Raw genomic sequence first — 14,845 nt, 5'->3', positions numbered from 1 at the left:
TGTTTGGAATGCATTAGTATTGGGCACATTAGCTAGCATTTTTTGTCTGGGATGCATTAGTATAGGACAAAATACAAATGTCACTTTTGTGCACCTGTTTGTTTTTCTTTTCCCTGAGAGATTGAGCAAGTACTTACCTGAATGTAGTTATCAACAACAATAAAACAGAATAAGTGTGAGGTGTGCACTTATTTGATGCTAGCTGAGGGTTTTCTTCCTGTCTGTATGAATCATGTAGTTGACTCAGAGAAATGAAACAAGGATGTGGATGCTTTAGTATATCCATTTTTCTGATAAATATAAGGAATGATAACCCATGAAAGCTGGATATAACAGATGGGGTGTGTGTGTGTGTGTGTGTGTGTGTATCTGTGTGTGTATTAGATTAGCTTCAGTTGTTATGTGTTTACTTCACTTTATGTATAGTTTTACTAGTCTGATAAAAAGGCAGGGTCAACAAAAAGAGAGTCTCTTTGTAATTGTTAATTTTCTCATTATCTGGCTTTAATGTCTTTACTGTTGACAGTAAAAGTTTTCCTGAGGAAGGCCATCAGGTTCACCATAAACAAAATCAATAATCCCAAATCAGCTGACTAGAGTTTGGCTGATAATTCAAATTAGGCATTGTCCTTCCCAAGTTTTAGATTTGTTGTGATGAAAGATGCCTTAGATGTGACAAATTTTAAGGTTTCGTTTGCTTTTTCTGTCAACAGGTATCATATTGATTTGTCAAATAATGCTTGGAATACACCTATATACAACTTTATGATCCTCAACATTTATTGTATTCTTTCAGAGACGCATTCAGGCCGATTCAAAATGCTGTGTTGCGTCCCGTCCTTCATTATAGTCATTGTTGTGATACTTTGCATCATGACAGGTATAACACTGTTTGTCAAGTACAATGATATTGATGTTTTGCATGACTCAGCAAACCTTCCGAATGACAACAGTACACTGATCAGAGAATCAGCTCCATACAATAACATGGCACTCAATGTCACAATGGTAACATTAGCTTGCATTGTGGGACTCTCAGTTCTTACTCATATCTATACATGGGGACAGGCAATTCTTGCACTGATGGTGTCACAGAAAAAGAGAGTTATGAAGGCAGCAGAACAGATAGATATGCTCAAAATGGATGGTTTTATGCAGAAACTGAAGGCTGAGGTTAATCTCATGAACAAAATGGTGACATGCCTGGATGAATTCACCAAAAACACGACTCGGCTTGTGGTTGTTGTTGATGGACTGGACAGCTGTGAGCAAGAGAAAATAGTTCAGGTCTTGGATATAATTCAGGCTTTGCACAATGAGGAAAGGTCCCCATTCATCACCATCCTTGCTGTAGATCCACAAGTCATTATCAAGGGCATTGATCACAATCTAAAGGCGGCATTTCATGATACAAGCGTGAATGGATTTGATTATCTCCGTAACATTGTTCACCTACCATTCTATTTACAAAGCCAAGGCATCCACGTGCAGAAAGAAGACATAACAAAAAATATTTCTACGTATGAGGCATCAGGAGGTCAGAGTCATGGGCTGGAAAATTCTCCCATGAGAAATTACAAGGTAAGTCCCAGTAGACAAATATTTAATATTGGATACATTTATGATTGATCAAGAACAGTGTTTATATTTATAAATGGAAGATGGGAACCTTACGGATGACTTGTATATGAGTTATGTTATACTCAGGCTGTGTCATGCTAGTACGTCAAAAGCAAAATTAGTTACTTAAAGATGTCAAACTACAATATAGTTAGTTCTTCATAGCCAGGAGCTAAAATCAAGGAAATAAATCAATCCTAAAACTATCTGAAAGGATCAATGTCCACACCTTTTGGGCCATTAAAGGGAGGAACCACTGTTGTTCGCAGTGCCAGCTTTTGACTTGAAGGTCTTGGGTTCAGGAACTGACATGGTCATTTGTATCTGCCCTCTAGGAAGGAACTGAACCCCAATTTGTCCAATATCCTCTAGGAAGGAACTAAACCCTGACTTGTCCAATACCCTCTAGGAAGGAACTAAACCCCAGTTTGTCCAATACCCAATACCCTCTAGGAAGGAACTAAACCCCTACTTGTCCAATACCTGTAGGAAGGAACTAAACCCTGACTCGACTAATACCCTGTAGAAAGCAACCAAACCCAGACTTGTCCAATACCCTTTAGGAAGGAACTAAACCAAGACTCGTACAATAAATTCTAGGAAGGAACTAAGCCCAGACTTGTCCAGTACCCTGTAGGAAGGAACTAAATCCAATCTTGTCCAATACTCTATAGAAAGGAACTTAATCCATGCTCGTCCAATACCCTCTAAGAAAGAGTTTAACACACTTGTCTTGCTTGCCCTAAACGGGTTCTAAATTGTGGTAGTGGAAGGGGGGATAAGGGTGGTGGTAGCTGTTAAGTGTTGTTATTGGTTGTTTTTAATTCACCTATCTGTAAGTCCAAATGAAATTATGGTATGGCCTTGCACCATGCATCTGTTGGTAATTGCTGTACATTAACTTTTCTCAAAAACCACTAGACAGATTTTGACAAAATGAGCAAAGAGCAAATAATACTTACCTGGGGCTTCATATGAGCACAACCAAGCTCTCCTTACAGTTGCATCCCTGAAAAAGAGTACACATGCACTCCATTAGTGACTGATGAATGATGGAATTACATGATAAGCTCTCTATCCAATGGGAAACCAGTCTCATCTGCCTTACCTTAGTAAGCAGACAAGATTTACTACATATTTAGCTAAAACAAGGAAAATGTCAGACATCTTGCATGACTTTGAAAGGTTGGATTTGCAAGCTAGTAGATATACTACTGTATTATAACCAGGAAGGTATTATCAGAGAAACATATTTTACTTAAAAAAATCACAACATGGAAGAAAGTAATGACTTGGACCTCTATGGTGTGAATATGGGTGTTTTGTAGACTGGGCAAACAGTCCTATAATTTTGTTCCTACCCCTTTTGGTGGGCAAAGTTGCAGGAGTTGAAAGGACGAAGAGTACCTGAAAAAGTTTTGTTGAAAAGCTGTGGTTAGGCGGTGTGTTGATAAAGTTATTCTATGTTTTTTAATTGAAAATCATCAGAGAGCTGCACAAAACATTTGTCTAAATATTCTCTACTATTATACAAATTAAAAAGTTATATTTACTTTCCTGCATTTAACAGCTGTCATAATATGTAACATGCTTTTAGAAGTTAGCAAAATGTTTAGTACAGAAGTCATAATTCTTACCGATTTCCCTTTTCTTTTGATTTTTGTCTTATAGAATTGCATAACTTGGAGAAGCTTCAATACCATATCTTCAGGAACTTTTTCTGATAATATTTCAGCACCAAGATTCTACTGTATCTGCAATATCTGGGTTCTCTCTGAATGAGAGCTTTTCAAAAAAGTCCTACCGTAAGCGAAAACCTCGTCTAGACAGCATTGCAGCACCAACTTCATCTTTTGACCTGAGTCATGCTCTGACCAAGAATGACTATTTCAGTGATATAAATCCGAAGAGCGTGCGACGTCTTATGAACATTGTGGCTGTTACAGGTAACAATAAATGGTTAAACATACCATCATGTGACTTGGGCATTACAGTGGCTGTTACAGGTAACAATAAATGGTTAAACATACCATCATGTTACATAGGCATTACAATGGCTGTTATAGGTTACTATAAATGGTTAAACATACCATCATGTGACATAGGCATTACAGTGACTGTTACAGGTAACAATAAATGGTTAAACATACCATCATGTTACATAGGCATTACAATGGCTGTTATAGGTTACTATAAATGGTTAAACATACCATCATGTTACATAGGCATTACAATGGCCGTTACAGGTTACTATAAATGGTTAAACATTCCATCATGTGACATAGGTATTACAGTGGCCGTTATGGGTAACAATAAATGGTTAAACATACCACCATGTCACAAAGGCATTACAGTGGCTGTTACAGGTAACTATAAATGGTTAAACATACCATCATGTGACATTGGCATTACAGTGGCTGTTACATGATCTGTAAGTTATACATAGGGAACAAGTTTGGAATGTCTTCATTTACACTGATAAATGTAATCAGCACTGACCATGCCAATGGGATGCAACAAAATTAGCACAGAATTAGGAAGGGAGCGTATCCCAAACCACATGAGTTATATAGTGACCTTGTTCTTGTCTGGAAGGCAAGTGGGTGCTGTCAGTAATTTCCTTGTTCACTAACAGAAATGAGTGCCTATGGTCATGGCGGTTGTTTTGCATATTCAGTAAGTATCATTTGGAATTTGTTGTTAGTCATCTCGGCTTCCACACTCAGACTTTCTTGCACAGGTTAATTGCACTATTTCTTTTGTTTTGAAGATAAGATCGTAATGCCTTCTAAATTGAAGTGAATACATGAAATAAGATATTTTTAAGGCATTTCATGCAGTGCCAAACAAATGGCTTTGGTGATCAAGATGAGTCTTGCATTTTATCAAATGGAGCTGCCTTAAATGGCCAAAAAGATTAAAATCACTGACAACTTACAAGTAGACTACTGGAATATCTTTTTGTCTATCCTGTCAAGGATGAGAATGGCATATGAATAGATGACAAGTCTGTGTCTGTCTGGAAAATGCATACTGGAAATACAATAAATATGTCAATACATGTAAAACAGCACCACCGTACCAATGACAGATCTTCAGAATATAAAAGACCATGAGGTTGGTGTGTATCTTTAATGTATCATATCATAGGCTCTTTATCATGCATCTTATTGATACGCAGAATAGGTTTATCATTTCACCCTTAGCTAAGACTTATATTGATCAGAAGAAAAGCAAGATTTTATCAGTGAATGTCAGGCCAGCCACTGTGTAGGGAGATGTTTTATTGGTGAATGTCAGGCCAGATGGTATGTAGGGAGATGTTTTATCAGTGAATGTCAGGACAGTCACTATGTAGGGAGATCTTTTATCAGTGAATGTGAGGCCAGATGGTATGTAGGGAGATGTTTTATCAGTGAATGTCAGGCCAGCCACTATGTAGGGAGATGTTTTATCAGTGAATGTCAGGCCACATGGTATGTAGGGAGATGTTTTATCATTGAATGTCAGGCCAGATGGTTTGTAGGGTGATGTTTTATCAGTGAATGTCAGGCCAGATGGTATGTAGAGAGATGTTTTATCAGTGAATGTCAGGCCAGATGGTATGTAGAGAGATGTTTTATCAGTGAATGTCAGGCCACATGGTATGTAGGGAGATGTTTTATCATTGAATGTCAGGCCAGATGGTTTGTAGGGTGATGTTTTATCAGTGAATGTCAGGCCAGATGGTATGTAGAGAGATGTTTTATCAGTGAATGTCAGGCCAGATGGTATGTAGAGAGATGTTTTATCAGTGAATGTCAGGCCAGATGGTATGTAGGGAGATGTTTTATCAGTGAATGTCAGGCCAGTCAGTATTAAGAGACTGGTCAGCCAGTACATTGATGTGTCATCAGCAAATGTCATGCCAGGCAGTATGTAGGGAAATACTTTAGTAAACTCCAGACATAATTTTATTAACTGGTCTGAATTTGAAGCAAATGGTGACTGTTGATGTTTCTGTCAGGCATACCTAGTTATACTGTGAAAAGTTACTTTGTGTTTTTTTATTTGCCTTAACCTTCACTTGTTTTCATTTATTGCCAGCTAACTTGATTTCTGGTTTCAGTGTCCAAGGAGACCAGATTATTTGAGTTTGGTGACCTAAATTTGAAATGGCCACTAAAATGTTTAAGTAGGTCATCCTATGGCTGTAATAGTTTTGATAAGTACTGGGAGCAAAAATACTCCTGCTTTTTGTCAGGGCTACTTTATGGAGACAGCGGTCTTTTATCAGCCACTTCCAGCCTATTCATTGCCATCCACAGTTTAAGGTCTAGGTTAAAGTATTTCATTAGCAATGTATTTCCTAAACCCCTTGAATTTTAATCATGCTAGGCAGGAATCATTATCAATCTAAGACCATTCATTAGCAATGTATTTCCTAAACCCCTTGAATTTTAATCATGCTAGGCAGGAATCATTATCAATCTAAGACCATTCATTAGCAATGTATTTCCTAAACCCCATGAATTTTATTCATGCTAGGCAGGAATTATTATCAATCTAAGACCATTCATTAGCAATGTATTTCCTAAACCCCATGAATTTTATTCATGCTAGGCAGGAATCATTATCAATCTAAGACCATTCATTAGCAATGTATTTCCTAAACCCCATGAATTTTATTCATGCTAGGCAGGAATCATTATCAGTCTAAAACCATTCATTCTATGTTCTTTTGACCTTGAGGAAATGTCAGTGTTAGAATTTTTTTAAGGGTTTTGGTTTAAGTTTTTCGTTTGCTTGTATTTGTAGAATGTTGGAGAAATCATTTTGAAACGAAGATAATTTATTCTGCAACATGTTTGTGCTCCCATTATGACTTTAGGGTCAGTGTAACCTATTTTGCAGCAATGCATTGATCATGGGCTTGACATGCAGGCCCTATCCTTGTTTTATTTCAGACAGCATGACTAAGATGAAGGTACATGTTTGAAAGGACCTAAAAATATCACATATTTTCCCACATCCTTGATATATTGGGTATTTGATGAAGGTACATGTTTGAAAGGACCTAAAAATATCACATATTTTCCCACATCCTTGATGTATTGGGTATTTTTGCTTTTGTCTAAGTTAGGCTTTTGGCAAAAACTATGTATTGCCTTTGGTTGATATATATTTTTGAGATAATTTTTCAGTGCTGTTGGGGTCTCTTTCAGGTCGTCTGTTACGAGCATACAACATTGAGTTCAACTGGTACCGGTTGGCATCCTGGATAAATGTTGTTGAGCAGTGGCCGTACCGTGTGTCCTGGATCATTTTATTCTTTGAGGAGAATGACAATTTGGATTCTAGTACAACCCTTAAGGAGATCTACAATAAGTATGTTTTTATAGTTAGGTGTCCTTCATCTTCAGGTCCTATTCATGCCATGATTTATTATATCCTCTAGTGAGATCAGACAAGAAATACATATTTGGAAACAGCTTGGGTGGACAAAGTAACTTTAAACCAGCTTTACCTGCCAGGATAGTAGAGTTTCACGATATTACCAATATACCAGCTTACTGCAGTAATTTTTTCCAGCATACATACTATGGTACTCTTTCACTATACTGGTATATCATTAGTTTCCATTAGGAAGGACTGTTGGAAATTTCTGAATAAATCTTGTTTCAAATTTCATCATCAGTTGGAACACCCTTGGCCTTTTCCATCAAGTTGAGAAGCATCGGATCTAATTCATTTATATTTAGAACTATATTCTGAACTACTTTTGTTCATATTGAACAATATGGCAGCAGAAGGAAGCAAAATCAATTGGAATACTCTGCTTTTGCTGCTTTAACTTATATAATGTATTTTGCCAGAGGCAAATCACGAAACACATGAAATTAATATGTATTTCTACAACCACTTCCCGGGTTATTTCACATTCAATACTGGCTGCCATGTATAGCCTATCGTGTGCTGAAAAATGGCTTTAAAACCCCACAACAACACTTTCACATTCAGACAGAAATGGCTGAGCAATATTATGGCCTGTTTAATGATATTAACAAAATTTTCCTTTTTTGTGACAAAATAATTAAAAAAATTATTATTATTCCTTTTTTTCAGAACAGTTGTATTTGTCAAAGATTAGTTTTAAATATTACAATGATGATTTAATCACATATTTGACATGTGGCATGTATAGAAACATGTGGCAAATTTGGATGTTGTGAAAGATATTTGGGGCAGTTGCAACTTTTGGACCAATTCTGGATTTAGAAAAAATAGAATATATCAGTGTGTTAAGTACATGAATCCTTTGTAAGACTATGAATCATCTAATCAGGAGAGCACATGTTTTCTGTTTGAATTTTATGCAATATTTAAGTCATCTAAATATTTCTTATTTGTTGAGTGTGTTTTATGCTTATTGGATGTTTACTGGCTCTCACTGATAAATACCATGCCTGAGTATTGGCAACCCACTCAAGGTTTCCCTTTCTATAGTGTACCTAGTAAATTGTAGGCTTCAGTGTTAACACTTCCTTTTTTATCATTAAGAACTCTTGGTCAGCACAATGTCTTTAATAGGGTGTCAGCGCTAGTGTAAACTTAATCATCCCACTTTAGTTAATTTTTAGATTACATCTTGTTCAGTATTTAACATACAAATAGCAAATTTGTCTTCTATTAGGTAATGGGGTGGGGGCTGCAATTTTTATTTTGTCTCAAGATAATTATTTTTTTCTTATGATGTAATGGATATAATATGCAGTTATTTTGCTATGAATCGGCATAAGATATTTTTTTTATAGCTATTGATAGATGGAATCAATTTATTGAAAAAAGTGTTAGGTCCCTGCCTTAAATTGTTTGTACCTAATATAATTGCAATATGATATATTGTGGTATGTTCAGAAATACAGTGGTATACCATGATACAACACTGTTCATTGTACCCATGTGGTATGCCATGGTACAACACTGTTCATGGTACTCATGTGGTATGCCATGGTACAACACTGTTCATGGTACTCATGTGGTATGCCATGGTACAACACTATTCATGGTACTCATGTGGTATGCCATGGTACAACACTGTTCATGGTACCCATGTGGTATGCCATGGTACAACACTGTTCATGGTACTCATGTGGTATGCCATGGTACAACACTGTTCATGGTACCCATGTGGTATGCCATGGTACAACACTGTTCATGGTACCCATGTGGTATGCCATGGTACAACACTGTTCATGGTACCCATGTGGTATGCCATGGTACAACACTGTTCATAGTACCCAGCTCTGCTTGATAGTATCTGGTTGTTTCCTTCAACATATGGCAGCAACTTGATTGTGATGTTGACTTTATTGCCAGTATTATTTATTATTCAGCTGTATAAACATGTGTTTCAAGTGAATCTGTTTGTTTATATCTATTTATAATTGATGTGATTATTCCTTTAAAAACAATGTCCCTTAAAGGGTAGTATTTACTACTTGTATTTAGGCTTATAAGGACTTTACTGTCTAGTTTACTTCAGTCTTAGCAACAGTTATAAAAGGTTCCTTTTCATTAATATTCTTTTGACCAATACTAAAAATTGAGTCTTTGCATTTCATCGGATAAGTTTTTAATTGGTTTAATTTTATTTGATGAAAATTCTGAATTGAAATTCTTGATAGTATGTCAGTTAATTAAAAGTAAGTACAATGAATAAGAAAATACAGTGTCTGATAGAAATACAGTGAATGATAGAGACAGTGAATGTTAAAAGTACATTATAGAAGCATAATGAATGAGAGACTACAAAGAATGATAGAAATATAATGCTTTAGAATATTTTTGGTTTAATTGCATATTCTGTGAAACTTATAACAGTCCATCAGTAGTAACTCAGCCTTCTCCACAGACTGGCCACAGAAAGAGAACATCTGTAACTAGGCCTTCTCTGCCAATTTTCCATACAAGAGTTATCATAACACAGCAGTAACTCTGCCCTCTCTGCCAATTTTCCATAAAACAGTCATCATAACATAGCAGTAACTCTGCCTTCTCTGCCAGTTTTCCAAAAAAACAGTCATCATAACACATTTATAACTTGGCCTTCTCTGTTGATTGCCAGTAAAATAGTCATCATAACACATCTGTTACTTGTCCTTCGCTGTTGATTGCCAGTCAAACTTTTCATAACACAACTGTAACTCAGCCGTCTCTGTTGATTGCCAGTAAAACAGTCATAACACATCTGTAACTTGGTCTTCTCTGCAGATTGCTAATAAAACAGTCATCATAATACATCTGTAACTTGGTCTTCTCTGTTGATTGCCAGTCAAATAGTCATAACACAGTAGTAACTTAGCCTTCTCTGTTGATTGTCCAGGAAACAGTCATCATAACACATCTGTAACTTGGCCTTCTCTGCAGATTGCCAATAAAACAGTCATCATAACACATCTGTAACTTGGTCTTCTCTGTTGATTGCCAGTAAAACAGTCATCATAACACAGTAGTAACTCAGCCTTCTCTGTTGATTGTCCATAAAACAGTCATCGTAACACAACTGTAACTCAGCCTTCTCTGTTGATTGTCCATAAAACTGTCATCATAGCACATCTGTAACTTGGCCTTCTCTGTTAATTGCCAGTAAAACAGTCATCATAACACATCTGTAACTTGGTCTTTTCTGTTGATTGCCAATAAAACAGTCATCATAACCAACTTTAAATCAGCCCTGTCTGTTGATTGCCAGTAAAACAGTCATCATAACATAGCAGTAACTTAGCCTTCTCTGTTAATTGTCCATAAAACAGTCATTATAACACATCTGTAACTTGGCCTTCTTTGCAGATTGCCAATAAAGCTGTCATCATAGCACATCTGTAACTTGGTCTTTTCTGTTGATTGCTAAAAAAACAGTCATCATAACACAACTCTAACTCAGCCTTCTCTGCAGATTGTCCACAGAAATAGTAAATATTCTGCATACTAGCCACTTATCAGTCCATAAGTAAATCCTCCTCATTGGACAGCCCATTTGTAACTCTGCCTCCATCTGCAGTGTAGCCACATAATAGCCCATGTGATGTAACTAGGCCACCTTTACAGTGCATGCATAGCAGCCCCACACTAACTCAGTCCCTCTATAGATTGTAATGATGACACCGTAACTTGGCCTCTTTGACAGACTAGATAAATATTTTGGTTTTAAAAACCTCTGTAAAACTAATTAGACTTTTTTAAATTGGCCAATTCCAAAAAAGTGGTCAAACTGTTTGATCTCAGCAGTTTAGAGAAGTTTTATTGTATATAAGAAATTAATTTGCTTCAGACACATTATTATGAACAAATGAAAATTCTGACTGGAAGACTATGGAACAGATCTTGAAAAATGAAAATTTTTGTCAACTTAAAACTATAAAATATTATTCCCAGTTTATTTGTAATTTTGTTTATTCCAGAATCGCCGAAAAAATTCCCTTGTCTAAAGAAATTGAGCCCCTATTGGAGATTGACAGAAATGCAAGGAAGCTGGAGGCATTCCTGGCCAGCAAGTCTGGCAACTTGCCCCTTCTGAACATTGGGGACCTGAAGAAGTTCCTCCCATGTACAATTAATCTAGACCCATATCTTAGGAAACAGATAAGAGGTAGGAATGATACAAGGGTCTGGGGGAGGGGGTACCGTCTAGTCTGGGAGAAGGGGTACATCTACTTTGATTTGCATCAGATAACCTTGGTTCTTGCAACCTTGCAAAATCCTTGAATTTGAGTTGTTCCTTGAATTTTACTAAAGTTATTTTTTCTTGAAAAATGTTTGAATTTGAAAAACTTTGCATAAAATATATAAATTCATCTGACTGGAATACAAAATGTTTAAGTTGAATTAACTATATCACATGTTAAATTCAGAAATGTTTTGTGCAGGTGTTCATGTATGTATTTTTCAAGAATTGTGGTAAAATGAGACAAATGGGACACATCATAAGACACATGATATTAATAGTTATCAAATGGAGTAGTTTTCCATTGTTGCGTTGGTACAGTCTTGTTTTACTTTGTGCCTATTTATGCAGTGAAATAAAAATCAGTGTGGGGCAGTTAGTCACGGAATCATATCACAGGAAGTCAGTTAGTTCACAGGAGTAGCATTCAGCAATGGCATAAAGGTCACTGGGACATAATTTATTTAAGACTGGAAAGTAAATTTCAGGATTTTTTCAACTTGTCTATTACAGTCCTAACTCATTAGTCTGGTTATCATCTATTTGATTTACTTTCTTGTATTGATATAATAAACCTGCTTTAATACACTGACTTCTTTTGTTTTCAGAACTGCAGCACAATTCCAACATTCTTCCAACAGATCTGTCCCTTGGTCACCATCACATGTATCCAGGCTCCAATGTTCCAGGGAGCATGGCAAACCCAAATCTTGTGACTAACACCCGAGACACTGATCAGGGCTTTCTGAGACGTGGAAATATAAGGTCACCCGCAGTGAAGCAGCTGATGACTGGGCCCATGTACCATCCTAGCATGATGCCATATGGACCCATGGGTGTTCATCCTCAATTCATGCCATATATGATGGGCATGTCTCCCATTGTACAGGAGATGGGGATGGGACAGCAACCTACCCAACCCCCCACCAGGCACAGCAATCCAGGACAGTTCCTAAGGGTAGGTAGAGCAAGTTAGGTATTTTCTATGATCAAATACAGAGTTCTACATTCTTTGTTCCCTGCAGCTAAGATGAGGAGACATAAAAATAGTCTCCATTCATCTGTGTTTCCATATGTCATTCACATTGTGATGGCTATATCATCCACATTTATCAGATGCTAATCATCCACATTTATTAAATGCTATATCATCCACATTTATCAAATGCTAATCATCCACATTTATTAAATGCTATATCATCCACAGTTATTAAATGCTATATCATCCACATTTATTAAATGCTATATCATCCACAGTTATTAAATGCTATATCATCCACATTTATTAAATGCTATATCATCCACATTTATTAAATGCTATATCATCCACATTTATTAAATGCTATATCATCAACATTTATTAAATACTATATCATCCACAGTTATTAAATGCTATATCATCCACATTTATTAAATGCTATATCATCCACAGTTATTAAATACTATATCATCCACAGTTATTAAATACCTTATCATCCACATTTATTAAATGCTATATCATCCACATTTATTAAATGCTATATCATCAACATTTATTAAATGCTATATCATCCACATTTATTAAATGCTATATCATCCACATTTATTAAATGCTATATCATCCACATTTATTAAATGCTATATCATCCACATTTATTAAATGCTATATCATCATTTATTAAATGCTATATCATCCACATTTATTAAATGCTATATCATCATTTATTAAATGCTATATCATCCACATTTATTAAATGCTATATCATCCACATTTATTAAATGCTAATCATCCACATTTATTAAATGCTATATCATCCACATTTATTAAATGCTATATCATCAGCATTTATTAAATACCTTATCATCCACATTTATCAAATGCTAATCATCCACATTTATTAAATGCTATATCATCCACATTTATTAAATGCTATATCATCCACATTTATTAAATTCTATATCATCAACATTTATTAAATGCTATATCATCCACATTTATTAAATGCTATATCATCCACATTTATTAAATGCTAATCATCCACATTTATTAAATGCTATATCATCCACATTTATTAAATGCTATATCATCAACATTTATTAAATACTATATCATCCACAGTTATTAAATGCTATATCATCCACATTTATTAAATGCTATATCATCCACAGTTATTAAATACTATATCATCCACAGTTATTAAATACCTTATCATCCACATTTATTAAATGCTATATCATCCACATTTATTAAATGCTATATCATCCACAGTTATTAAATACTATATCATCCACAGTTATGAAATACCTTATCATCCACATTTATTAAATGCTATATCATCCACATTTATTAAATGCTATATCATCCACAGTTATTAAATACTATATCATCCACATTTATTAAATGCTATATCATCCACAGTTATTAAATACTATATCATCCACAGTTATTAAATACCTTATCATCCACATTTATTAAATGCTACATCATCCACATTTATTAAATGCTATATCATCCACAGTTATTAAATACTATATCATCCACATTTATTAAATGCTATATCATCCAGTTATTAAATGCTATATCATCCACAGTTATTAAATACTATATCATCCACATTTATTAAATGCTATATCATCCACATTTATTAAATGCTATATCATCCACATTTATTAAATGCTATATCATCCACAGTTATTAAATACTATATCATCCACATTTATTAAATGCTATATCATCCACATTTATTAAATGCTATATTATCCACAGTTATTAAATGCTAATCATCTACATTTATTAAATGCTATATCATCCACATTTATTAAATGCTATATCATCCACATTTATTAAATGCTATATCATCTGCATTTGTTAAATGCTAATCATCCACATTTATTAAATGCTATATCATCCACATTTATTAAATTGGAACCAAATTGCTGAGAAACTTAGTACACTCGATAACACACACCGAGAGTCTGAAAACATTAACTGCACTATAATTGAGGGCATGAATTACTGAGGGACCTAAAAAAGATTAAGAAGGACATAGATAAAACCCACCCGGGGTTGGATAGCTGTGCTGTTTAGTAGCTGAATGTTCATTTTATAGTTGTGTTAGGTGTAACTGTCAAGAAAGAGCTTTCTCTAATGAAGTTGTTCTGTTTTTTTGTACAAATTACCTTTATTTTCAGGATGCCCAATCTCAGAAAGATCATTAATAACATTACCACAAGAAGTTTAACAACCATCATATGTACATGATTCGCAACAGTATATTTTGTAATGAAAATTAAGGACTTACAAAGTTATGGACATTTATTTTGTGAAACAACTGTCATTGTCGAAACTCTATTTTTTGGGTTATTGTTACTGTTCTAATAGTAAAATATTGATACCATGGTTTCATTGCAAGTAATAGTGAAAGTTATTCTCATCTTTAAGGAAGATTCTGAGAACCAGTTCAGGAATTTTAAGTTCACTGCAAACTCGGGAACTCAGATCGCCATAATGAACCACATTTCTGAAACAAAGCTTTTTAT

At 35.1% G+C, this 14,845-nt stretch overlaps 1 protein-coding gene across 2 annotated transcripts in view; it reads left to right on the top strand.

Moving 5' to 3' along the window:
• Positions 1-14,845, top strand: part of LOC149796278 (kinase D-interacting substrate of 220 kDa-like) — a 144,702-nt gene that overhangs the window by 113,371 nt on the left and 16,486 nt on the right. For both annotated transcript variants that reach the window (XR_016421651.1, XM_089960916.1), the window contains exons 18-22: positions 797-1,581; positions 3,356-3,566; positions 6,825-6,987; positions 11,064-11,251; positions 11,935-12,284. Coding sequence is in view for 1 of the 2 variants with exons in the window: in XM_089960916.1 (XP_089817042.1) it covers positions 797-1,581; positions 3,356-3,566; positions 6,825-6,987; positions 11,064-11,251; positions 11,935-12,284 (1,697 nt within the window). In the remaining variant the exon portion in view is untranslated. The remainder of the gene's footprint in view (positions 1-796; positions 1,582-3,355; positions 3,567-6,824; positions 6,988-11,063; positions 11,252-11,934; positions 12,285-14,845) is intronic.

This window comes from Sinohyriopsis cumingii, chromosome 6 (genome assembly GCF_028554795.1).
Source record: "Sinohyriopsis cumingii isolate HCF-2022 chromosome 6, ASM2855479v2, whole genome shotgun sequence".
In the NCBI taxonomy this organism is placed as follows: domain Eukaryota; kingdom Metazoa; phylum Mollusca; class Bivalvia; order Unionida; family Unionidae; genus Sinohyriopsis; species Sinohyriopsis cumingii.
The sequence above is the reverse complement of the archived record's forward strand: the minus strand, read 5'-3'. Positions and strand labels throughout refer to the sequence as shown.